The 25,511-nt window shown below is 35.6% G+C and overlaps 1 protein-coding gene across 4 annotated transcripts in view; it reads left to right on the forward strand.

Annotated features, from left to right (window-relative positions):
• Positions 1 to 25,511, forward strand: part of RNF13 (ring finger protein 13) — a 119,494-nt gene that overhangs the window by 52,242 nt on the left and 41,741 nt on the right. For 3 of the 4 annotated variants that reach the window (XM_054585196.1, XM_054585195.1, XM_054585197.1), the window contains exons 5-6: positions 16,989 to 17,076; positions 23,675 to 23,765. In XM_054585196.1, the coding sequence (XP_054441171.1) occupies positions 16,989 to 17,076; positions 23,675 to 23,765 (179 nt within the window). Of the gene's footprint in view, positions 1 to 16,988; positions 17,087 to 23,674; positions 23,766 to 25,511 lie in introns of all 4 variants that reach the window. The other variant, XM_054585198.1, reaches the window with a different exon arrangement.

The raw sequence follows: 25,511 nt of genomic DNA on the forward strand, positions 1-25,511 counted from the left end.
AAGGGAGTAGTATATTCAGAGATCTGTCACTGGGTGGCGCTGAGCATCACAATTCTTACTGTAATTGCTCCATCAGTTATTTTTAAGTTCAGTAGGAGTCCCTGACATAACTTGGAAATTCCCAGTAGGCTGACAGCAAGTTCAGAGAGTTATTATTCTTTTGGTGCACAAAAAGTTCTCCCATCAAGCTTTATTTACAGTGGTGGGTGGGGTGAAATAGAGCTTCTGCTGTGTTAGGATGAGAAATAATTAAGATTTTATTGGATATGAATCCTTCAGTATCCAAAAAAAATGAGAACTTAGATTCTTTATTTTAATATACACTTTATAATACACAGGTAGCTAGAGAATATTGTATGGACACTTTTGTTAAACTTAAATTGCAAATCTGAAACTTAAATATTTAGGTAGATTTTAACTAATGTTTATTTTAACTGGGACAATTCATTGTAAAGTTAAAGTTGTTGTTTTTTTAAAAAGCATCTTTACTTCAAATTAATGACAAACATCAGAAATAGCTGCATGTAAAGGTTTATTTGGATTTTCTTAATGTCACTGAGAAGAAAAAAGGATTATTTTAGTTTTAATCTTTAGGTCTAATCATGTGTCAGATACAGTATTAGAAGTTCATTGGAAACAGCCAGACTCAAAGCCCCAGAAAATAATGACTTTGATTTTGTGATGTTATGTTGCAGTGAGTGGAAAAGTACAAATCTCCTTTCTGATTGCAGGCAACCTACAGAACATTGAGAACTCACTATGTGAGTGGGTTTCAAACTTTTGACTGCAGCCCACACTAAGACATTTATTTTTACTCTTGCCCCAATATGTAATAACACACAGCCTATAATAAAGTTTTATGAAACAGTACTTTCCTGTACTACTTATGATACTCTGGTATACAAATTTTCTTTTTACTTAAAAGTTCACCAAGATCCACTAAGTTATTCTATTGCCCACAATTTTCACTACCCATATATTTAAAAATTGCTTTCCCATGTACCAGTGATTAATTTTAAAATGCTGCCACTGAAACATAAGTCTTTTTTTCTTTTTTTGTTATTTATCTTGGACATTTCTCATTTAACTCTGTATACTTTTCTTTTTAAAATTTTTTTTCATTGATCAAATACATTTGTCTCCATTTTCCTGCCGCCACTTTCTCCACGCCACCTACCCCCACCTCCCATCCTCAATCCTTAATTGATTTTTAAAGTTCCAAGGATTCTGGCTTATGTTATTTGCCTTAACTTGAAACAAATAACTATGCATACAAATACAGGTTTTCCTGGTCTTACAGGAATTTTTTCTAATGATACAAATAAATTCAGTTTATCTCTCAGCCTAAATAAACATAGATTTGTAAAGTGTCATTAAAAGGTCAACACTCTCAGAACATCATGTAAAATAATATCACCATAATAAATGTCACAAAGCTTCAGCATTAAAATCATGTACTTTTCCTAAGAGTTTTTCTCGAAACTTTTATGTACTTAATTTTTTTTTAAATTTAAGAATTCTTAGATATACTTCTCTGTTTCTTTTCCAAGGGTATAGTGAGGCTGAAATGACTACTAGTAGTCTACAAGTTGTAAGCACACAAAGAGAGGAAGTGATATTTGACACTTAACATTAAGGAGAAGAACCAGCTAAGGTCTGGTGAAGCTGTTCATGATTATAAGCCACTGAAAAAGGTCAAATTATACTTGATACCATTTACTTGAGAAATCTGGGAAAATGCAAAGTATTACAGTAAAATTTTTATCCACAATGGGTGAAGTAAAATTTCTGGCATCCTTTTAAGGGGGAACTAACCAACAGGTATAAGGAAATTTTATTTTTGTGGCATAAAATTGTTAAGTACTTCAAGATTTTATGAGGTAAATTCATCTTTTAGATTTTATTAATATACAGATCATATTAAACTAGTATTAATATCTAATCTTTATGAAGGAGTTTTCTACTTGTAATATTTTTACAATAATTAGGTAGGGTAGGATAACAGGTACCTTAGTTGTGATTTTGTTTGATTAAACAGGTATTTATCTGAGAGAGATTCTCCTGGGCGTGAGATATATACAAATAAACAAGGTAGTTCTTTCCTTAAGGAACATGAAGTTTGGCATTCACAATGCTTTAAGTGTTATCAAATCTGTTTTTCAAGGTGATAATATGTTTAGTTTTCTGATAATTAATATTTTTTAACAAAAACCATAAGAAAATGATCTTTGTAATTTTAAGGTAATACTTCATAAATGATTACAAAATCAGTTTTCTAGTATTGTCATTTTCATTTATCTTAAAGTATAGCAGGATTTTACTTTTATATTTTTGAGAAATGGTGAAATTAGTTCATATTTATATTATTTTACTAATGAACCATGGTAATTGAAATTTAGTCTACAGGGCTGGCACAAATAATGCCCCTTTTTTATTACAAAATCTTGTATTACAAAATCATAAGCATGTAATTCTGTAACCTAACAATATCACACTCAAGCATACCACGTGACATTTTAGGTGAAATGTTAAAATTAAAACCATAAATTATTACATCAATATTATTGTTCTACCAACCATACTCACACAGGCATTACTTCTGCTGGACCCTGTACTTAAAGTTAATTATGTGACCCTGGGTTGACTAAAATGTATCATGTTTTCAGGGCACCCAGATGGATATTAAAAAAATAATGGCCCTAAGACATTACCCTATTGACGTTATTGTTAGTTATTCTCAAGTGTTTTGTCTTAGACTATTTTAAAATAGCGCCATCTTTTATATCTTACGATTTTCACTTTCCCACAACAGCCTTCTCCCACATGTCCACAAAATAATTACTACACGTATGAAATTTAATATCAGTAAATACTATATGTAAGTAATGTAGAGTAGTTCTCTCTATAAATTATTTATATACATAGTATGTTTTTAGATAGTATATTCTGCCTACTAATATGGAGTACATGTTTACATTTCCTAATTGTCCTCAAATTGTCTTGTATAGCTGTTTTGTTTTTTACCATTTCAGAATCCAGTCATGGTCAGACATTAAATTAGTTGTCATGTCTCCTTTAATCTTGAAATAGTTTTTGATCCTTTTTCTCCTCTTTCTACTTTTGTGTTTCAGTTTAGATAATTTTTATTGCTTTGTCTTCAGATTTGCCGATCTTTTCTTCTGCATTATCTAATCTTTCCTTCAGCCCATCTAGTGAATTTTTCATTTCTGATATAGTATATTTTCTTCTGTAGAAGTTTTATTTGCATCTTTTAAAAATATGTTTGTGCTAATGTGCATATGTATGTGTATCTTCCATTTTTCTCAATGTTATACTCATATATTTTTTAAAGATTTTACTTATTTAGTTTTAGAGAAAAGGGAAGGGAGAGAGAGAGGTAGAGAAACATCAGTGTGTGAGAGAAACATCAATCGGTTGCTTCTCACACACCCTCAACTGGGGACCTGACCCACAACACAGGCACGTGCCCCGACCAGGAATCAAACCAATGACCTACTGGTTCACAGACTGGTGCTCAATCCACTAAACCACACCAGCCAAGGGTGTTTCTTTCAAATCCTGGAATATAATTTATAATTTATAATTATATTTTTTTAATCTTCACCTGAGGACTTTTTTTTTCATTATTTTTAGAGAGGGAGCAAGGGGGAGAGAGAAACATTGATGTGAGAGAGTAGCGTCAATTGGTTGCCTTCTGTGTGTACCCAGATCTGGGATCCTAACACCCAGATTGGGGATCAAACCTGTATCTGTTCAGTTACAGGATGATGCGCCAACCCACTGGATCACACAGGCCAGGGCCATAATTTATTACTTTATATAGTTTATATTGTTTCTGTAATATAATAAATTATTGTCTATAATAGCTGTTCTAAAGTTCTTGTCTGCTAATTCCATGTCTGTGTCATTTCTGGGTCTGTTTCTTTTGACTGATTTTTCTCCTGGTTATGTGCCACGTTTTCATGCTTCTTTGTATGTCTAGTAATTTTCAAATGGATATTGGCAATTTTATTATATTGTCAAGTGTCTGGGCTCTGTAGTTTTTCTTTAAAAACAACTATGGGACATTTACACAATGGAATACTACTCAGCCATAAAAAAGAAGAAAATTTTACCCTTGCTACAGTATGGATGAACCTGGAGAACATTGTGCTAAATGAAATAAACCAGTCAGAGAAAGACAAATACCATATGATTTCACTCATATGTGGAGTCTAATGAACAAACTAAACTAACAAGGAAAATGTGTACAGACTCACAGATGTAGAACAGGATGGCAGCCAGTGGTGGGGAGGTGAGGGAGTAGAGGGATTGAGCAAAAGGGAAAAAGGACTCGTGGACATGGAAAACAGTGTGGTGATTGCTGGGTAGAGGGTGGTATAAGGGGACTAAATAGTACTGGGAAAAATAGCATGAAGGTTAAATTTTTTAAAAAGACCCAATTAATTTTGTTTTGCTGGCAGTTAAGTTACTTATGAGCTTTGTTCCTTCAAGGCTTGTTTTTAAAGTTTAAGTTACTCAAACGTAGCCTTTACTCTAGAACCATTATTTTAGTTCTGTTACTAAGTTGTATTTTTTCTTGGGTTTCCTCTGAATGCTTTGGGTGTTCAAGGTAGTTTCCCCTTTCTAACAAAGAGGTCAGAACTTGAAATTCTCCTGACCCTGTTTAAACTCTGGGAATTGTTCATCTTAAACTTTCTAATAGTTATTCTTTCCACATTGGGATTATTTTTCTAGCCTCATAGAGAGTCATTATATACACATCTTTATATTCAACCATAGACCCAAGGAACCCCAATGTAGATTTCTGAAGTACTTTCCCCACTCTGTGGTACTCTTAACATGGGAAATTCAATTTTGAGTCACCTCAGCTTTGAACTCGGATCTCTGTGTCCATAATTTGATGAGACTGTTGCTCTGTGCATTACTCTGCATTTCTCTGCTAAAGCAATGGTCCACACAAAGTTTCTCCAGGCAGAAAGCAGAGCATTTGTAGGCAACATCTTGTTCTTATTCTCTCAGGGACAATAGGGCTGTGCTGATTGTTGTTAAGTGTTTGAAAGCAGCTGTTTTCATAAATTTTGTCCAGTTTTTTAGTTATTTATAAATGGAAGGGAAATCCATATCAGTTACTCTCATGGTCAGATACACAAGTTTCCCTATCCTGTAGTTGTCTTGGTGACATTGATATTTTGGAAGACTCCAGACCAGTTGTTTTGCAGAATGCTCCTTACATGGTATCTGTCCTGTTGCTTCCTCATGATCAGTTATAAGTTAAACATTTTTTGACAGGAATTCTACATATGAACTATTGTGCCCTTCTTAATCTTAGTCCTGTTCCTTTTCTAAATGTGTGTTCTTATGCAGTACCACACTGTCTTAATTATCTTAACTTTATAGAATATTTTGAAATGGTGAAATTTGAGGCCTCCAACTTTATACTTTTTCAAGATTGTCTTGATTATTTTGAGCCTCTTGAATTTCCATGTGAATTTTAGGATTCGCTTGTTCATTTCTGGAAAAAGAAAAAGTACTACTGGAGTTTTGGTACGGATTAAGTTGAAACCATAGGTCAATTCAGGAATATTATAATTTTAACAACATTAAACCTTCCAGCCCATAAACATGAAATATCTATACATTTATTTAGGTCTTCTTTAATTTAGTTCATTGTTTTTATAATTTTCAGTGTACAAGTCTTGCATTTATTTTGTTTTGCTGGCAGTTAAGTTACTTACTGATGAACTTTGTTCCTTTGAGGCTTGTTTTTAAAGTTTAAGTTGCTCAAACGTAGCCTTTACTCTAGGGCTACTGTTTTAGTTCTACTACAGAGTTGTGTTTTTTCTTGGGTTTCCTCTGAATGCCTTGGGTGTTATTACTAGGTGCTTTATTCTTTGTGCTTCTACTATATATGGGACCTTCCCCATAATTTTATTTTGGATTGTTCAGTGTTGGTATATAAATGATGATTGATTTTTTATGTATTTATCATATGTTCTGCTATATTGCTGAACTCATTTATTCCAACAGTTTATGAGGTCTGTCCAGAAGTTACCCAGCCATGTAATATGAAAAATAGACATTTATCGATGAAGATACAAGATACAGGAAACATTGTACATACGACAGTGATGCCCCAGCCTCCTTCGAAGTAGGCACTTTGGGACCTCACAGTTTTTCCCAGTCGCCATCAGCTGCCCTGTCTCATTTTCCTGAATCTCAGCAACAGTCTGAAATCTCTTCCCTTTCCAAGGTGATTTTAGTTTTGGGAAAAGCCAGAAGTTGCAGGGCACCAAATCTGGGCTGTAACAGGGCTGAGTCACCTGGGCGATTTGATGTTTTACCCAAACACTGTACGAGAAAGGATGCATGAGCCGACATGTTGTTGTGATGAGGCTGCCAGTCACCAGTTGCCCATAGCTGTGGCATTCTGAATCATCTGAATAGTTTCTGGGGAGAAATGTTTAAGCTTAATGCAACCTTTGATGCAAATTCTTTGTTCTGTTCGCTCAGTCATTTTGAATGTGATGGCCACACAGTGCACATGCTCATTCAACAGCTTCTACTGCCTCCACTGACTAGTACAGTGAAGTCATCGTGGTTCATGCATGCCCATTCCAGCCCACTCTCCTTTGCTGCCAGGTTGCATCAATGTCACATAGACCATTCTCGTTATATTAACAGTGGCTGGACTTCCTCTGGACAGACCTTGTATTTGTGGATTCTTTAAGGTTTTCTATATATAAGATCCTGTCATTGCACAAAATGATAGTTTTACCTTTTCTTTTACAATCTGGATACCTTTTATTTCATTTTCTTCCTTAATTTCCTTGGCTGGAACCTTCTGTACAATATGGAATAGTTACGTCAAGATTGGAATTATTGTCGTTTCTGTCTTAGAGGGAAAGTATTTAGTCCTTCCCTCTCAAGTGATGTTAGCTATGGGTTTTTGGTTGGTGCTTTTTATCAGGATGAGGAAGCTTCCTTCTGTTTCTAGCTTGTTGAGTGTTTTTATGATGAAAGAGCATTGATGTTGTTAAATGCCCAGTGTTAGTTGCATCCCATGAGTTTTGATATATTTCGTTTTCATTTATCTCAAAGTATTTTATAATTCTTGTTTCATCCATTGATTATATAGGATTTTTGAAAGTTTGACATGAATTTCCCCAATTTTTTTTAAAGGATTTTGTTTTGTTTTTTTTTTTACAGAGAGGGGGAGGGAGGGAGAAGGAGAGAAACATCAGTGTGTGGTTGCCTCTTGCTCATGCCCCCACTGAGGACCTGGCCCCCAGTGCAGGCACGTGCCCTAACTAGGAGTTGAACCAGCGACCCTTTGGTTCACAGGCTGTCACTCGGTCCACTGAACCACACCAGCCAGGGCCCAAATTTCTTCCTAAAATGGTTTCTAATTTCATTCCATTGTGGCTGGAGAACATACTTTGTATGATTTCAGTACTTTTAAAGTTATCAAGGATTGTATTATGCCCTAACACATGGTCTGTCCAGAAGAATGTGTACTTGTAAAGAATATTTATTGCTGAGTGAAATGTTATATAGATGTTTGTTAGGCCTAGTCGATGATAGTGATGTAAAGTCAGGGACACCCAACCCCCTGGCTGCGGACTGGTAGTTGTTCATGGCCTGTTAGGAACCTGTCTGTGAGGGAAGCTTGCCTGAGCTCCGCCTTCTGACACCACCAGGTCCCCATCCCCCCACACCCGCCAGCTTTGTCTCCTGTCTCCACCCCACCCTCGTCAGTCCCTGGTGTCAGAAAGGTTGGGGCCCGCTGGTTTAAGTCTTCTTCTGTACCTTATTGATCTTCTGACTTGTTCTAATTACTGCAGACATTCTCCACTGGTAAAGTCTCCAGCTATTGTTGTTGAATTGTGTAGTTTTTCCATCCGATCTCTCCGTTTTTGCTTCATGCATTTTGGAACTCTGTAATTAGGTGTATAAATGCTATAGTACCTATATCTTCTCGATAGAAAACGTAAAATGTCTTTTTTAGTCTTAGTAACAATTTTTACCTTAAAGTCTAGTTTTGTACAGTTTGCATGGTATATGTTTTTTCCTTTTATTTTCAAACTATTTGTGTTTTTGAATTGTGAAAGTGAGTCTCATAGACAACACATAGATTAATTATGTTTTTTTAAACCATTCTGCCAGTCTCCGGCTTTTGATTGAGATGTTCACTCTGTTTGCATTTCATGCAATTACTTAAAAGTAAGATTTACATCTGCTACTTTGTAATTTGTTTTCTTTCTGTCTTAGGTCATTCTAAATTTTTTACCTTTAATTTCAGTCTTTTGTATTAAATATGTATTTTCTAGCATACGTTTAATTTCCTTGTTCTATATTATTTTCATTGTGGTTTACTTGGTTATTACAGTTAGCATCTTAAAATAATGTAGTTTAGACTAATATGAATTCGATTTAAATAGTATATAAATATTTTATTTTAGAATATTTTTATTCCCTGCCTCTTCTATCGTAGTTTTGTACTATTAATTGTCATACAAATTGCATTTTTATATGTCATAAGCCCATCCACACAATTATTTTTTACGTGGTTATCTTTTTTAAGGTCATGTTTATATTTTATTTTAATTATTATTATATTCAATCCTCACCTGAGGATATGTTTATTGATTTTAGAGAGAGAGGAAAGGGGGCAGAGAGAGACATTGATGGGTTGCCTCCCATATGTGCCCTGACCAAAAAATGAACCCACAACCTAGGAATGTGCCCTGGCTAGGAATTGAGCCCGCAACCTTTTGGTGTATCGGATGATGTTCCGTCCACCTGAGACACCTGGCCAGGGCTATGCAGCTTTCTTTTAAAAGAAAAAATAGTAACAAAAAAAAACTTTATACTGTTTTCATAATACTTATGTAGTTTTATTTACTGATGTTCTTTATTTCATATAGATTCAGTTATTTCTTAAATGGCTACTGACAGATTCATTTTTTGTTTATTTGGAAATGTCTTAGTTTCACTTTAATCTTTTTTATTATTGTTCTCTTTTTTTTTATGATTTTTAATTGTTTTTTCTATTACTGTTGTCCTGATTTTTTTCCCCCTTTTGCCCCCCTCCACCTAGCCCTCCCCTCTCTCCTATGGTCAGTTCTGTCATCGTTGTCTTTGTTTCCGGGTTAATCTTACATGATCTTTGACTGTCCCTTCCTCTCTATTGGACCAGTCACCCCAACTCTTCTCCCCTCTTATGGCCATCAGTCGGTTCATGTGTCTATGTCTCTGGTTCTGTTTTTCTCGTTAGTTTATTTTGTTCATTATATTCTTGCTGTAAGTGGGGTCATATGGTATTTTTCGCTGACTGGCTTATTTCACTTATCGAAGTAGTCTCCAGTTTCATCCATGCTGCTGCAAAGGGAGGAATTCCTTCTTTCTTTCTGCTGCATAGTATTCAATTGTGTAAATGTATCACAGTTTTTTTAATCCACTCATCTGCTGATGGCCACTTAGGCTATTTCCAGTACTTGGCTGTTATAAATAGTGCTGCTATGAACATTGGTATGCATAACTTCTTTTGAATTGGTGTTTTAGGATTCTTAGGGTATACTCCCAGCAGTTGAATCACTGGGTCATAAGGCATTTGCATTTTTATCTTTTTGAGGAAATTCCCTACTGTTCCACAGAGGTTACACCAGTCCACATTCCCACCAACAGTATGCTAGGGTTCCCTTTTCTCCATATCCTCACCAACACTTGTTCTTTGTTGATTTATTAATGACAGCTATTCTGACAGTGCGTGGTGATGTCTCATTGTGGTTTTAATTTGCATCTCTTTGATGGCTAGTGATGTTGAGCATTTTTCGTATGTCTGTGGGCCCTCTGTATGTCCTCCTTGGAGAAGTGTCCATTCAGGTCCTTTGCCCATTTTTAATTGGGTTGTTTGTTTTCCTGGTGTTGAGTCATGTAAATTCTTTATATATTTTGGAGACTAAACCCTTGTCCAGTGTATCATTGGCAAATATGTTCTCCCATACAGTGTGTTCTCTTTACATTTTGATGATGGTTTCTTTAGCCGTGCAGAAACCTTTTAATTATTTGATGTGGTTCCATTTGTTTATTTTTTATTTCCCTTGCCCTAAGAGAGATATCAGCAAAAATATTGTAACATTGGATGTCTGAAATTTTACTGCATATGTTTTCTGCTAGGACTTTGATGGTCTCATGAGTTATATTTAAGGCTTTTATCCATTTTGATTTTATTCACCTTCATCTTTGAAGGATAGTTTCACTGGATATGGAATCCTAAAATCAAGTGTATCTTGTAGACTTTTTAGAGATCCATCTAAGTAGAAGATTATGTAAACTACAAATAAAGATTATCTTCTTTTTTTTTGTAATCTATGTTTATTCTCTCTCTCTTTCCTCTCCTTTCCTCTCTTACCTCTATTTTTCTTCCCCTCTACTCCCCACCATATTATTCAAGAGGATGCTTTCAGTGTTTTATCAGGAAATATGGTGTTCATTGTTGGGTTTTTGTAGATAATGCTATTAACAGGAAATATTTTAAGACATTAATTTAAAATGTGAACCCAAGTTTCATTCTTGAGCAGGAAAGCAGATTGAGAGCAAAAAGAAAATAAAGATGCTTTAAAGTCACTGAAGGTATTATATGATTAAATGGGAACTCAAGGAAATGTAGTCAGTCGTTCTCTTCCTATTAGTTAAGCACTCAAAATACATCTCAGGATAGATGTATTTTTAAAATATTTATTCCTAAGCCAAGGTAGTTGAATTTTCTTAATATTTATTATGTCTTTCTCTATTTCTATTATTACTTTATTGTTTTAGTAAATTATAACATCTCTGAAGTTTTTCACTATATCACATATATTTTTATTATGCATGAATTACAATCTGATATATTTCAGTATATTATTTTAGCTTCCTAATTTTAATGAATGACCTTCTTATACTTCTAATAAAACTGTTGAAATAATGAACTAAGCTAAAAATTGTATTATCAATTTTATTATTTAAAAAAAATTTTATATATATTTATTGATTTTATTATTACAGTTATCCCATTTTTTTCTCCCCTTTTCCCCTCTGCCTTGCATCTCCTTTGCCCAGCATCGCCCCCGCCCCCCACTCCTTAGTTCATGTCCATGGGTCATACATATAAGTTCTCTGGCCTCTCTGTTTCCTATACTATTGTTAACCTCCCTCTGTCTATTTTATACTTACTATTTATGCTTCTTATTCTCTGTACCTTTTCCCCCATTCTAACCCTTCCCCCTCCCCTCTGATCTCCATTCTATAATTCTGTCCTTGTTCTAGTTGTTTCGTTTGCTTTTGTTTTTGTTTTTTTAAGTTTAGTTGTTGATAGTTGTGTGTGTGTTGTCGTTTTACTGTTCATAGTTTTTTATCTTTTTCTTTTTCTTAGATAAGTCCCTTTAACATTTCCTGTAATAAGGGCTTGGTGATGATGAACTAACTCCTTTAACTTTTCCTTATCTGAGAAGCACTTTATCTGCCCTGCCATTCTAAATGATAGCTTTGCTGGACAGAGAGAGTCATCTTGGACGTAGGTCCTTGCCTTTCATGACTTGGGATACTTCTTTCCAGCCCCTTCTTACCTGCAAGGTTTCTTTTGAGAAATCAACTGATAATCTTATGGGAACTCCTTTGTAGGTAACTGTCTTCTTTTTCTCTTGCTGCTTTTATGATTCTCTCCTTATCTTTAATCTTGGGTAATATAATTATGATGTGCCTTGGTGTGTGCTTCCTTGTGTCCAACTTCTTTGGGACCCTCAAGCTTCCTGGATCTCCTGGAAGTCTATTTCCTTCACCAGATTGGGGAAGTTCCCCTGCATTATTTTTTCAAATAAGTTTTCAATTTCATGCCCTTCCTTTTCTTCTTCTGGGACCCCTATGATTCGGATGTCGAAACATTTAAAGTTGTCCCAAAGGTTCTGAAGCCTCTCCTCATTTTTTTGAATTCTTGTTTCTTCATTCTGTTCTGGTTGAATGTTTATCTCTTCGTTCTTCTCTGAATCATTGATTTGAGTCCCAGATTCCTTCCTTTTACTGTTTGTTCCCTGTACATTTTTCTTTATTTCACTTTGCATAGCCTTCATTTTTTCCTCTATTTTTCAGCCATACTCAACCATTTCTGTGAGCATCCTGATTACCAGTGTTTTGAACAGTGCCTCTGATAGGTTGGCTATCTGTTCATCGCTTAGTTCTATTTTTGGAGCTTTGATCTTTTCTTCCATTTTGGCCATATTTCTTTGTTTCAGCACTCCTGTTATGTTGGGAGGGGTGGAGCCTTAGTTATTTGTCAGGGCGGGGCAACCCAGGTTGCTGGGTTGTAATGCTGTATATGGGGGCGGGGTCTGAGAAAGAACAGTGTCCGTTGCTTGGCTCTCTGTGGGCTTTCAGTCACTTCCCCCGCTACCCACAAGCAAATTGTGCCCTTCTAGTGCTGATTCCCATGTGGCTGCGTTTGTGTACGTTCTAGGACTCTGTGGATCTCTCCAATGAACTCTCCTCTGAGGCTGGGAGCTTCTCTCCTTGCCACAACCCCCACAGATTTTTACCTCCTGGGGTTTTGAGGCTTTATTTTTCCCCCCTTCCTGGAACTCGGGATTGCGCAGCCTGTCTCGCTCCCCAGTTGTTCCTCCTGGTTTATCCACCTGCAAATGTGGGACTGCCTGGTATGCCAACCGCCACCTTGCCTACCTGGTCCTCCATTCTCAGTCTTGCCACGCATCCTCTCTGCCCGGCTGCCCATCTCAGCCTCTCCTACAGGCCTGAATGAATGTTCCCTCTTTAACTGCTTCGTTGTTGGCCTTCCATACAGTTCAGTTTTCTGGCAGTTGGGGTTATTTTCTATTTTTAAATTTGTTGTCCTTCTTTTGGTTGTGTGAAGAGGCAAAGTGTATTTACCTAAGCTTCCATCTTGGATGGAAGTCTGTATTATCATTAATTTTAGAAGAGAATATATTTTAACTGGCTACTATTCTGAAGCAAAATCTTTTGCTAGTCATCTGAAGATAGAAACACTGCGTGTCTACAAGAGATGCATATAAGCTGTTCATAAAGTATCACCTGTCTGTCTGAAGTAGTCCTCGTTCTGAGCTTGCCTTTTCACTGTTGTTCAAACATCGCAAATTGTTCTTTATGCAAGGGTAAAACAACACTATAATTTATTTAAAGGCTTTAGAACTCAAAATGCATTTCAAATAAAAAATGTTTTTGTTCCACAAGACAAGAGTGTCTGTTTTCACCACTTCTATTCAACATAATATTGGAGGTTCTAGCAACAGTGATTAGACAAGAAAAAGAAAGAAGAGACATCCAAATTGGAAAGGAGGAACTAAAACTGTCATTGTTTGCAGATGACATGATAGTATACATAGAAAACCCTGTAGACTCCACCAAAAAACTACTTGACTTAACAAGTGAATTTGGCAAAACACTGGGATACAAAGTCAATATTCAGAAATCAATTGCACTTTTGTACACCAACAATTAAGTATCAGAAACAGAAATTAGGGGAAAAATCCCATTTAATATAGCAACAAGAAAAATGAAGTACCTAGGAATAAACCTAACCAAGGAGGTAAAACGTGTACTCAGAAAACTACACAACACTGAAGAAGGAAATTAAGGAAGACACAAATAAATGGAAGCATATACTTTGCTCATAGATTGGAAGAATTAATATCATCAAAATGTCCATACTACCCAAAGCAATTTATAGATTCAGCTCAATCCCTATTAAAATACCAATGACATATTTCACAGATGCAGAACAAGTATTTCAAAAATTCATATGGAACCATAAATGACCCTGGATAGCTTTAGCAATTTTGAGGAAGAAGGACAAAGTAGGAGGAATCACAATACCTGACATCAAACTATATTACAAGGCCACTGTAATCAAAACAGTCTGATATTGGAATAAGACCAGACACATAGATCAATGGAATAGAATAGAGAGCCCAGTAATAAACCCATGTCTCTATGGTCAATTTATATTCGACAAAGGTGGAAGGAGCATAAAATGGAGTGCAGAGAGCCTCTTCAGGAAGTAGTGTTGGGAGATCTGGACAGACACATGTAAAAAAATGAAACTCAACCACCAACTTACACTTATATTACACTTACATTTTTGCAAAAAAAAGGCTATATTTTTCCAAATACTTGTTGAAGGAATAAATTATTTAATTTGCTGAAAATGTCTCAATTTTATCTCAAGTCTTGATCTGTCAAACTCTACCTACCTGGGAAATCTGTGCTACCTCTCAAATTCGCGTGTTCAAAGCCATTCCCATCTTCTTCCTTATGAAAATAAGCTCTGTTTCTCTACTTTCCCATTTTGGTTAAGTGCAGTCTCCAAGTTTTCCAGGTTCAAAAACTGGTTGCTTTGTTACAACAGCTTCCAGGTGTTAAGTCTGTCCTCTCCATATCAATCCAAGGACTACCAGATGTTCTAAAACATTGCTTTAATCATGTCAGCCCTTTATTCAAGTGCCTGTTGTGAACCCTTGACAAAGGAGACCTCACCTTGACTTTTCTGAATGCCCTTCAAGTACAGAACAATCTATCCCCTTTTTTTGTACCTGGCCTCACCTCTGACTTTCCAACAGCAACAATAAAAACCAGTAACAGTGACAATAATAATAACTAGAACTTACTTAATATGTGGTAGGCACTAAGGACTATTTTAAATGCTTTACATACATTAAGTCATTAAATCCTCAGAACTACTCTCATTTTACAGAAGTTACTTGCCTAAGTTTATATAGCTTGTAAATGACAGAGGCAGAATTGAATTTAGGCAATCTAGTTCCAGGTGTCTATACTTTTAACTCATCTGCTGTCCTTCCATTAACACTCGTCTTAATAATGTCACTCTTTGTATTTTTGTTTGATTTTTGTTTTTAATATGGCTGGCTAGATCTTGTCTTTTGTTATTTCTCTCTACCTCTCATATGAGAAATTTTCCCCAATGTTTTTCTCTTTTAACCCAAATTTCCTATTTCCCTTAAAGTGTAATTCACATTCCATAAAATCTGCTACAGATATTCCAGTCCACAACCTTTTCTGCTCTTCAGTTTCTGTAAACTCTACTACAGTATTTTAGCACTTTTCTTTGTGGCTTATATTCTGTATTGTATATAGTAGTTCCTGCTTATCTGCAGGGGATGCATTCCAAGACCCCCAGTGGATGCCTGCAACCATGGATAGTACTGAATATGGATAGTACACAGTTTTTTTCCCTCTATGTACCTATGATAAAGTTTAAACTCATAAATTAGGTACATTAAAAGAGTAACAACAGTAATAATAAAATAGAATAATTATAACAAACTACTGTAATAAAACTTACGTGAATGTGCTGTCTTTCTCTGTCTCATAAGTGATCTGTTAAGCCAGATGGCTACTGACCTTTGGGTTGATAGTGTATACAGCACGGATGTGCTGGACAACGGGATGAGCCATGTCCCAGGAGGGACGAAGTGGGCCTGAGAAGGATTTCATCATGCTACTCAGAGATGCACGCAATTTAAAACATGATTTGTTTATTTCTGGAATTTTTTCATTTAAATTTTTCAGACTGTAGTTGATTGCGGATAACAAACTATGGAAAATGAAACTGCGGCTAAGGGGGTGGCTAACTGTATAGGTTTTATTTTTCCCACAAGATTTTAAGATCAATGTTGTGTGAGTCTTCATGCTTTCTCGTTTCAACTCCTTTTTTTCCAGACATTTAAAAAATATTAAATAAAATTAGTAATCTTGGTTCTCATCCTGATTTATTGGGAAACTCCAAGTTTATCTAGTCAAATAATGTGTTTAAATCTCAGCTCTGCTGATGTGTAACCTTAGGGCAGTTTTGTTTAGCCATCTTATTTTTAAGATATAGAAAAGAATATCTACGTTGTAGAGTTGTGTTAGTTATTAGAAATAATATATACAAAGAACTGGCATGTAAAGGCTTCTTTTATTCATATAGCCTTTGGTCTGGAACCTTGTTAAATGTAGGTCATTTTCTCCCAACTCTTCATGCCTAAATGTTCCTTAAAGGGTCTCTACTCATGATTATTTTCACAGCATAATCAAGACTTTCATTTGTGTGAGTATTACCAGTTTGTCCAGTCTGGAAATAAGATGTCATTTCCAGGGTTTCTTTTAGAACCTATCCTATTGTGGACTCTTGCATTAGCATTTTTCTATCTTCTGACATACTGGCTATTTATAATAATACATCCAGCAGTCTTATATTTCTTTAAAACTCTTGGTTAGGTGCCTCCTGGTTTACATTATTTCATTACAGGTAATTTTTGGTTAGATGTATTGCACTTTTGAGCTCATAGTTCTGATCAGTCCCCTTAAAAAGGAAGTTTGGCAATACAGCTGAGAAGGCTTTTTAATGCATTTTTTATTTTTGATGGAGGTTTTGGAATTTGGATTTGCTCATTGTGCATGCTTTTTATTCATGAATCTTTGAGTTCTTTGCTTTCATCTGACACCATATGAGGTTGTATTTTGTGAATGTGAAACCTTGCACATGCTTACTAAATGATTTAAGTTTTATTTCTGTTCCATGTGTTTTTAAAGTGCCAGCTGCTGCTTATTTAAAAATGTAATTTAATTTGACTGACACATGAGTTTTTTAGTTCATAACATGAATTATTTTTTGTTTGTCTTCATAAGCCTGTTGGTCCATATGTTAATGTTTTCTTGATTTAATTTTACTACTTTATTTTAGAAATCAATGAGAGAACAACAAAAAAAAACTTGGGGGAGACTTCTTGTTATAATTTTGAAAGCATATTTCTATTTTTTGGAATTTACTCTTGGGCCTACAAGGATTTCTTCTTATATTAATGTTTTCTGCTTTAGGAATTTTATTGTTTGCTGAAGTTGAGGGACTTTGTGACAAGAGCACTTTCTTCCTGATATCATGATTTTCTGTCTTGCAGGTTTTAAATGCGCAGAGAGCAGGGTACAAAGCAGCCATAGTTCACAATGTTGATTCTGATGAGCTCATTGGCATGGGATCCAACGACAGTAAGTACAGGTATCACTTTTCTTCTCTCCTGTTTGACAGATCTTTTGTAACTAAAACTTAACAAGATTTTCCTTCTCTTGGGTTCTGTTTAAAAAGCAAAACCTCTTTTAGAAAGCTGATTCCCAATTTTTAACCACCTAGGACAATTTTATCCACAATAGAAATGGAATTGACTTGTTCTTTTCGGAATAGTTTTCTTTTTTTTTAACCTTTGTGTTTCATTTAAGAAACTGTGTTGATATTTTGGTCAGAACCAAAGGAAAATGAAAACTCTAAAGAGAGAGAGACATGCTGAGTTAAGGATTATATCAAAGGATTTTTGTGATTTATTTAGAGATTCACAAGATTAAATTTTGGGATATGAGTCTACTGTTTTCTCATGGAGTTTCAAAGACACATGATTTTGCTTTCTTAAATACCAGGTGGTTATTAGTCACTTAACATGCGTTGGCATACCTATAGCTTTTCATTTAAAGTGGGAATATTGTTCCTTTACTTGCTACTAAATATTAGCTTATAAGGAGCCAATTTTAATGAAGTAACTGGCTTTAACTTTTAAGCTGTGTACTTTCACGTAATTTCATAATTTCGTGAGAGTGATAAAAGATGTCTTTTGTTACGTTGATGAGGTGACTTGGGGAACCCACCTAAGGATGTGAGCCGGTTGCTAGGAGAACCAACCCTGTAATTAGAGGGTTAAACTTTCAGTCCCATCCCTCTGACCTTCAGGGAGGAGAGAAGGGCTGGAGATTGAATGGATCCAGAATGGTCACTGATTTGATCAATCAAGCCTATTTAATGAAGCCTCCTTAAAAAACAAAGGGTCAGGTTTGGAAAGCTTTCAGATTGGTGAGTGAGGTTGGTGAAAGAGGGCAGGTGCTTGGAGAATTAAGTTCCTGGGTAGGGCATGGAAACTCTGTACCCCTTCCCACATATCTTGCCCTATACATTTCTTATGTCTGTTTCTGAGTTATATTCTTTCATAATAAACTGGTATTGTAGTAAGTAAAATATGTCTCTGAGTTTTATGAGATGCTCTAGTAGATTAACTGGATCTAGGGGGGTTAGGGGATGGAACTTCAGACTGTATAACTGGTCAGTCAGAAGCACACATGACAGTGTGGCTTGCAATTAGCTTCTGAAGCGGGGACATATAGTCTTCTGAGACTGAACCCGTAACCGTGGAATGTGATGCTATATCTGGCTATATAACAACATCAGACTTGAGTTGAATTGAATTATTGGATAGTGTGGGGGAGACACACACACACGCACACACGCACACACACACGAAGTTGGGCATGATTAAGTATTTTATTTTTTTGTTTTCTTTTTGGTATATAACAATAATACCTCTTGCTACTAAATTCCATTGAATCATTCATGGAACAAAGAGCCCAGTGCAAAGAGCAGACATAAAGCTATGGACTGATACAGTACAACGGAATGTATTTAGGACTTTAAATAACTACATCTTCAATAGGAAATATTTTGGATTACTTGACCAAAAAAACTCCTTACAGCATAAGACCTTATTTTTTGTTGTTTGAGTAGAAATCTTTTCCTTCTTACCCCTAATATAATCTGAGGCAAACTTACAATATATTAAATCATTATTTTAATCTTCTAGCTGATTAAATTATCATAATTATAGAATACATAAAGTACTCTTAAGAGGTTCTAGCATTTCACAAGAGTTTGCCAACCACTACTTGGGAATTAGAGAAGTTGATGAAGGGATTTTACTTACCTCTGTCCTTGGAGAAGTTACTTAACCTTTCCGAGTCCTTTATTTTTATCTGTAAAAGTGTGAGTAATTTTAATTTTTATTTGACCTGGCAAGATTGTGAAGATCATAGAAGGGGAGATCATAGAAATAGTTAAGGGAAGGTCAGAGGGATGGGACTGAAAGTTTAATCCTCTAATCACAGGGTTGGTTCTCCTACCAGCCATATTATAACAGACTAGGAAGAACCTAGATTAGGAGTTAGAACCTCAAATTGAGTCTGGGCTGTGCAAATGTCTAACTGTATAACCAGGGAAAGTTATCAGTATGTCTGGGGTTGTTTCCTATCCTGTTTTCATTGCTTGCTTTCTTCAGCAAATATTTTTTGACAGCCTATACTGCATCGAGCACTGTTTTAGGTACCATGAGTATAGCAGGGATTGATACAGTTTAAGGCCTTACTCATACATTTCATTGAAATAGCAGAATGCAGTAGTAAAGAGTATGGTTTTTAATGGGGTGCAGAGCGAGGGTCCTCTGAAATATTCCCCACAAACCTGGATTAGGGGAAGGGGGAAGTGGGAGAGTTATTGGTTAAGGTACTTTGCCTTACAATGGCAAGTGAATAGCTCTGCTTCTGCCCTGGGCAAAGGTGTACTTGATTTTAAGGGTGTATCTTGATGCATGGCATAGCTGGGGGAGCTTATACAGGCACGTGTGAGAGGCAGGAGCCACATGCCCCTGTGTCACTGAGAACCCTTGCCCTCATTAAAGATGGCAACCAAAAGAAGGTAGAAGATACAGGAGAACTGGCAAAAGTAACACACCGTACGAGGGACCGGATATCAAGTCACAATGAAAGTTCCAGGCCAAGCATTTAAAATAAGGGCAAGCTGAGAGAGAAGGGGGAAGCAGCAGCCATGCAGTTTGAAAGGGTGCAGAGAAGGAATTTTTCCCACCATAAGGCCTGGGGTAGTTAGGAGGAAGATGCCATGCAGTCTGTAGTGATGTAGCAGCCATGAAGGCTGGAGGAAAGGGTGTAAGGAGAGAGCTGATGGAACTGTGTGGGGACCTGCCTAACCAAGCATGGATTCATGGGGGGTGCTTGGAGCTGAACTGGAACTGTTGAGCTGCAGACTTCTGCTTCTATGAAGGATGTACAGAGAAGTCACTCTCTTGGGACATGTGCCTCCCTGGACGCCAGCATGATCCAGTGTAACACGGCACGTGTTTCCCTGAACCATTACGTGGAGGCTGCGGACAGCGTACCCCAGATCCTGAAGGAGAGAACTGCTGTGAGAGGATGGCGACTCTGAAACCCACAAGAGCACCTTCCAGAGGGAATGAAGACCTCCTTGCACAGCCAGCTTAAGAACAGATAAGGATATGGGGAACTTCTGGGTGTAGTTCTGGCTTATAGCCTGATGGGGAGCAAGGGAAGTGCTAGGTCTCCGGGGATAGCAGGACTTTGAGGAGGAGCGCTCTCAGCGCCCCCAACGTTGGAATCCTGTAAATAAAAACCTGTTTCCTTCAACACTAATAGTTGGGTCATGCACGAAGGCCCACATGCTGAGCCCTGATTTGGTCAGTTATAGTTTCTGGGGACTGCCTGCCAGGGTTTGAATCCCACCTCTACCACTTACTAGCTGTGTCACCTTGGCTCCATTACCAAACATCTATGTTCTTCACTTTTCTCATCTGTAAAATAGTAATAATAATAATATTTAACTCATTGGGTTATTGTGAGAATCAAATGAATTAAGCCATTTAAGCATTTGGAAGACTGCCTAGTTCTTAGTAATCATTTAATGGTTATTTAGCTACTATTATTGCTGCTGTTACTAATATTATTATGTTCTAGGGTGGGAGAGAGGAAATGAACACAAAGAGGTATGATATATTATCAAGTAGTGACAGGTGCTATGAAGAAAAATATGATTGGCTAAAGGGATATAAAGGGACAGGGATGAGAGGAGGGTGGCTATTTTAGATAGGATGGTCAGAGAAGACTTTTTTGTATGAGGCCTTGACATTTAAGTATAGGCCTAAAGTGAGAAGCTGAGACATGCAGATTTCTGGAGGAGGAGCTGTTCCCAAGGAAAGGGAACAGCAAGCAGATGCAAAGGGTCAAAGACAAAGCATACGTGGTGTTTCAAGGTAAAAGGCATTCTTGGAGTTTCAGGCTGTACCAGAGAGATAGGGGATGAGGTTAGAGAGGGAGCCAGGGGCCAGATCATGTCCAGGTCTGTAGGACTTCGTAGTTTGTTCTGCGTGGGTTTTACCATATTTCGCTGTGTACAATGGGCACCTATGCTTTTTAGTATTACCTATGTATAATATGCATTCCTATTTTTCCCTCAAAAATTCAAGCAAAAATTGCACATTCTATGTGGCAAAATATGGTATACAGAAGTGTGAGGTGATCTGACATACGAGAATATTTTAAAATGCTCACTTTGGCTGTGATTCTTTTTGAGAATAGGCTGAATGTAAAAGACGGCCAACAGTACCAACAGAGATGAGTTAGAACATTGCTGCAGCAGCCAGGCAAGAGGTAATGGTGATTTGAAGTGTGAACAATGATTGTGTTGAGAAGTGATATAATTATGGACCTATTTTGAGTTGATAGGATTTCTTATAAGGAATAAAGGAGGAGGAGAAGTCAAAGATGACTCCATGGTGTTTACCCTGAGAAACTAGGTGAATAGTTAATGCTAATTACATAGATGAGAAAGCCTAGGAGTTAGAGCAGAGACATTGAGAGTCCTGTTTGAGAAACATTACCTTTGGAACATGCGTTAGGCAGTCAAGTGGAGATACGAAACAGGCAGCTAGGTATATGAATCTGGAGAGGTTGGGGCTGGCCATTTAAATTATGATTTGTCTGTGTTATCATGTTAATACTGTTTGGCAGTATATACTTCACAGAATTGTTTTGTGGATCAGAGTTAAAATATAGTATGTTAAAAAATATTTTGTGGACTAGACATGTTTTTAATAGATAAATAATGATAGAGTCTCCAGTATAGGCTATTCATATTTGCATAGATCATTGCCCCCCTTCTTCTTAATCTTCTGACTTATGTGAGGAACTTTTTACATCACTTTAGGTACCATAAGTCAAAGAAGTTATCTTACTTCCAATAATTGTAAACTATTTAACTCAAATTATATAGTTTACAATTATGGGTAAATTATAACCCAAAAGTTTCTCCTTCAGTTTATTAGAGTATATTCATGCAAGGGTAAAACATTCATTTTACAAAAGGGTATATAATTCCCAGTTTTAATTATCAAATAAATTAAATTGTAAACTATGTGATAAAGATCTCTCTTAGCAAGGTAGAAAATATTTCCCTAAACTGTATATGATTATAGCAATACCTCTGCAGCTATTAAAATGATGAAGTGGATCTTTATTGACATGGCAGGATCTCTGAAATGTGTCATTGAGTGGAGCAAAACCTTATCTTTTTTTCCATTATTGTATGATCCCATTGATATACAAAATAAAATTATTGATCTTATTAATATAAAAATAGTGATTAAATATCCCTTTATTAACCATTTTGCTTTCTGCCCTCCTGGGGCTTAGATTGTGTGTGTGTGTGTGTGTGTGTGTGTGTGTGTGTGAGAGAGAGACAGAGAGAGAGAGAGAGAGAGAGAGAGAGAGAGAGAGAGAGAGATAGAAAATATGAGTAGGAATGAATGATTTGCATAAAACAAACCAATCTGGAAGTGAGAAAAAGGTGTATTCTACCAGGGGATACCAAGATTTTAAAACATTAAAACTTGTCTCTATAAAGATTAAAGAAAAACACATTAATGGTTCCTGAAGTTGGGAACAGGAGGGACTTATTTTGAGGGGTGACAGAACATTATCTTGATTCTGATGGTGGTTAGATAATTACAAAGGTGTATTCAAATAAAACCTTTGTCTTTGGGTGGAAAGGATTATGACTGTGTTGTTTATTCCTCTTGTATCCTCTCCCCTTTTTAAAATAAATAATGAATATGCATTTTTAAAGAAATACAGAACAAAGTTACTGTGAAAATATAACAAAAGAAAACAGATGGCTTTTGTTTTCTCTAAAATCAAATCTGTTAAATTTACTCACAGCTGGAAATAAGGATGTTTTTTCTATAGTACTATTAAGAGGAATGTTTTATTTCTCTTCTGGAATACTGGGTAATTTTTACAAAGTTTTTTTTTTTTTGACATTTGATTTTGGTTTTATAATACAGTTATGAGTCAAGTTTCTTAAGACACCAATCAAAACCCAAAGCTTTAACGTGAACTCCAGGATTACGAGGAAGTATAAATTTACTCAGTTCTCCTGTCCTATGCCCTTTTTTAATTCTTGTCAGTCGTTTCACTCTGGAAAGCTGTACATGTGTGGTGTCATTCTTCAGACTGTTGTAAAGTGGTCTTTTTTTACATTCTTAGGCTTACACCTCTCCTGGGAATGGGTATGTAAAGGAAAGAAAAAGCTTTCTCACTTTTTTGTTTAGGAATTAAGTGTGAAAAGAAAACTTAAAATTTCTTTCTCTTCTTTTTCTAATAGTTAATGATGTCTATAAAGGATAAAGCAAATGGAAATATTAAAAATAATTATATCCCAGTCTCATAGAACTATTGAACTAGTATGATAATATATATATGCAAAATGTTAGCTTTCGTTATTGTAAATGTAATATTTCTCAGCCACTTTGATGGCGATATAAATCTACAGTTGGGAAAATCAATCAATATATAATTCAAGTTCACCGTAATTGTTTCTAGTTGCATATGCTGTTATTACGAAGAAAATTAAATTGATTGTACATTAAGTATAGGCTTTTAAAAATAAGTTTATTATTGTTTTATATAGTTGGTCTGCTAAAGAAAATTGACATACCATCTGTCTTTATTGGCGAATCATCAGCTAATTCCCTGAAAGATGAATTCACGTATGAACGAGGGTAAGTAATGAATATAAAAAATAATAATGTAGATTAAAAATTTTTCTATTAGTGTAAAATGAGATATTAGTTGCAGTTAAAGTTATGTTTTAGAATATTCTATTGTGTTAATTTACCTCTTAAGTCATTATGATTTTAATACAACTCTATTGTACTATTTCCTCTGCGTATGGTTACATATTAAAAATACCTTCATGCTAGATTAAGGCACCTATTTGCTAAAAAGATAACAAAGCTTTTAAAATACAGTTTAATCACACTATTGGTATTTAGAACAGTGTAATTTACATTTACATGAGACCTTTCATTAAGATATATTTGCATTTTTAAAAAAGAAATTTGCCATTTTATAAACACAGAGTCCAAAATACAGTATGGTGACTAACTTTTACAGAGACAAAAGGTTTATTTGCAAGTTTAAAAATTTGATTTGGAATAAAAAATTCTATATGGAATTTTCCCTCCAAATCTCATTCTTATGGTAACATACATAGACTGAAACTAACTTAAGGCACAGCTGTCTCATCTGATATGGAAAATGCTGCAGGCAGCACTTCAGACCATCTTCCGTGACAGGTCCCCAAAACAGTGAGTGGGCAGGAACAGGCTTTTGACCAAGAGGAATAATAATAACAATATTAATAACAAAAGCAGTCATTTATTGAGTATATGGCAAGTGCCAGACACTCCTGAAACCAAAACATTTGTTGTGAGAATTTCTCACAACACTTTTTGAGGTTATTATAGTTTTTTATTATCTACATTTGTCAAAAGAGGAAACTGGCACAATGAGATTCAATTCTAGTTATTTAAGGGAAATAAATCCTTGAATATTTGAGTTTGAAAATGCATAAAAAGAAAAGGTTTTTGCTTTTGCTGTTTTTCCTATATAGTTTTGAGATTTAAAATACTGTTCACATATTATATGCTCAGAACATCTTTACTAAGTTAGGGGATGTAATTTTGGATATTGTATTAAAAATAGTTAATCAAGCATCGGCCAGGTAGCTCAGTTGGTTAGAACATCTTCCTGATATGCCAAGGTTGTGGGTTTGATCCCTGGTCAGGGCACATACAAGAATCAACCAATGGATGCATAAATAAGCGGGACAACAAATCAATGTTTCACTCTCTCCCCACCCTCCTTTTCCTTTCTCTCTAAAGAATCAATAAAAAAGTTAAAAAACATTAAAAATAGTTCATCAAGATGCTATTGTGTCAGCTATGTCTGTGAAGCTAATAGAGAACTGATATTTGCTTTTACCTCAGTATTGTTCACTTGTTTAGAAAAATTCTATACATTTTAATAATGTATTTTAAAGAGTCTTGTTTTTAGTTATAAAGCCATACATTTTTAAATTAAAATATGCTGGTAAAATATGGACCAGTTCAGAAATATAAAGTATTTAAATGAAATTTCTTATGATGCTATTCTATAACAGAAAGCTTTTAATTGTCCACAGTATTTGAATACTAAACATTAATTAGTGATAATGTAGTCATTGAATAGAACTATAAAATACATAGTATTTTATAACATGCTTTACTTAATATTTAGAACCTTTCCATGATAATACAAGTCCACAAATTTCCTTATCGCAGTTCTTGGGGACAGATGTATTGTGTAGCTGAAATTTTTTTAGTTTTTTAAAAGTTAAGTAACATTTCAAATGGGATTTGATGCAGCATCTCATAATCAAACAAATTATATACAGGGGTGGGCAAAAGTAGGTTTACAGTTCATAT

This window comes from Pteronotus mesoamericanus, unplaced genomic scaffold, assembly GCF_021234165.1.
Source record: "Pteronotus mesoamericanus isolate MK-2021 breed Mesoamerican mustached bat unplaced genomic scaffold, CSHL_Meso_final contig_82, whole genome shotgun sequence".
Classification (NCBI taxonomy): Eukaryota; Metazoa; Chordata; class Mammalia; order Chiroptera; family Mormoopidae; genus Pteronotus; species Pteronotus mesoamericanus.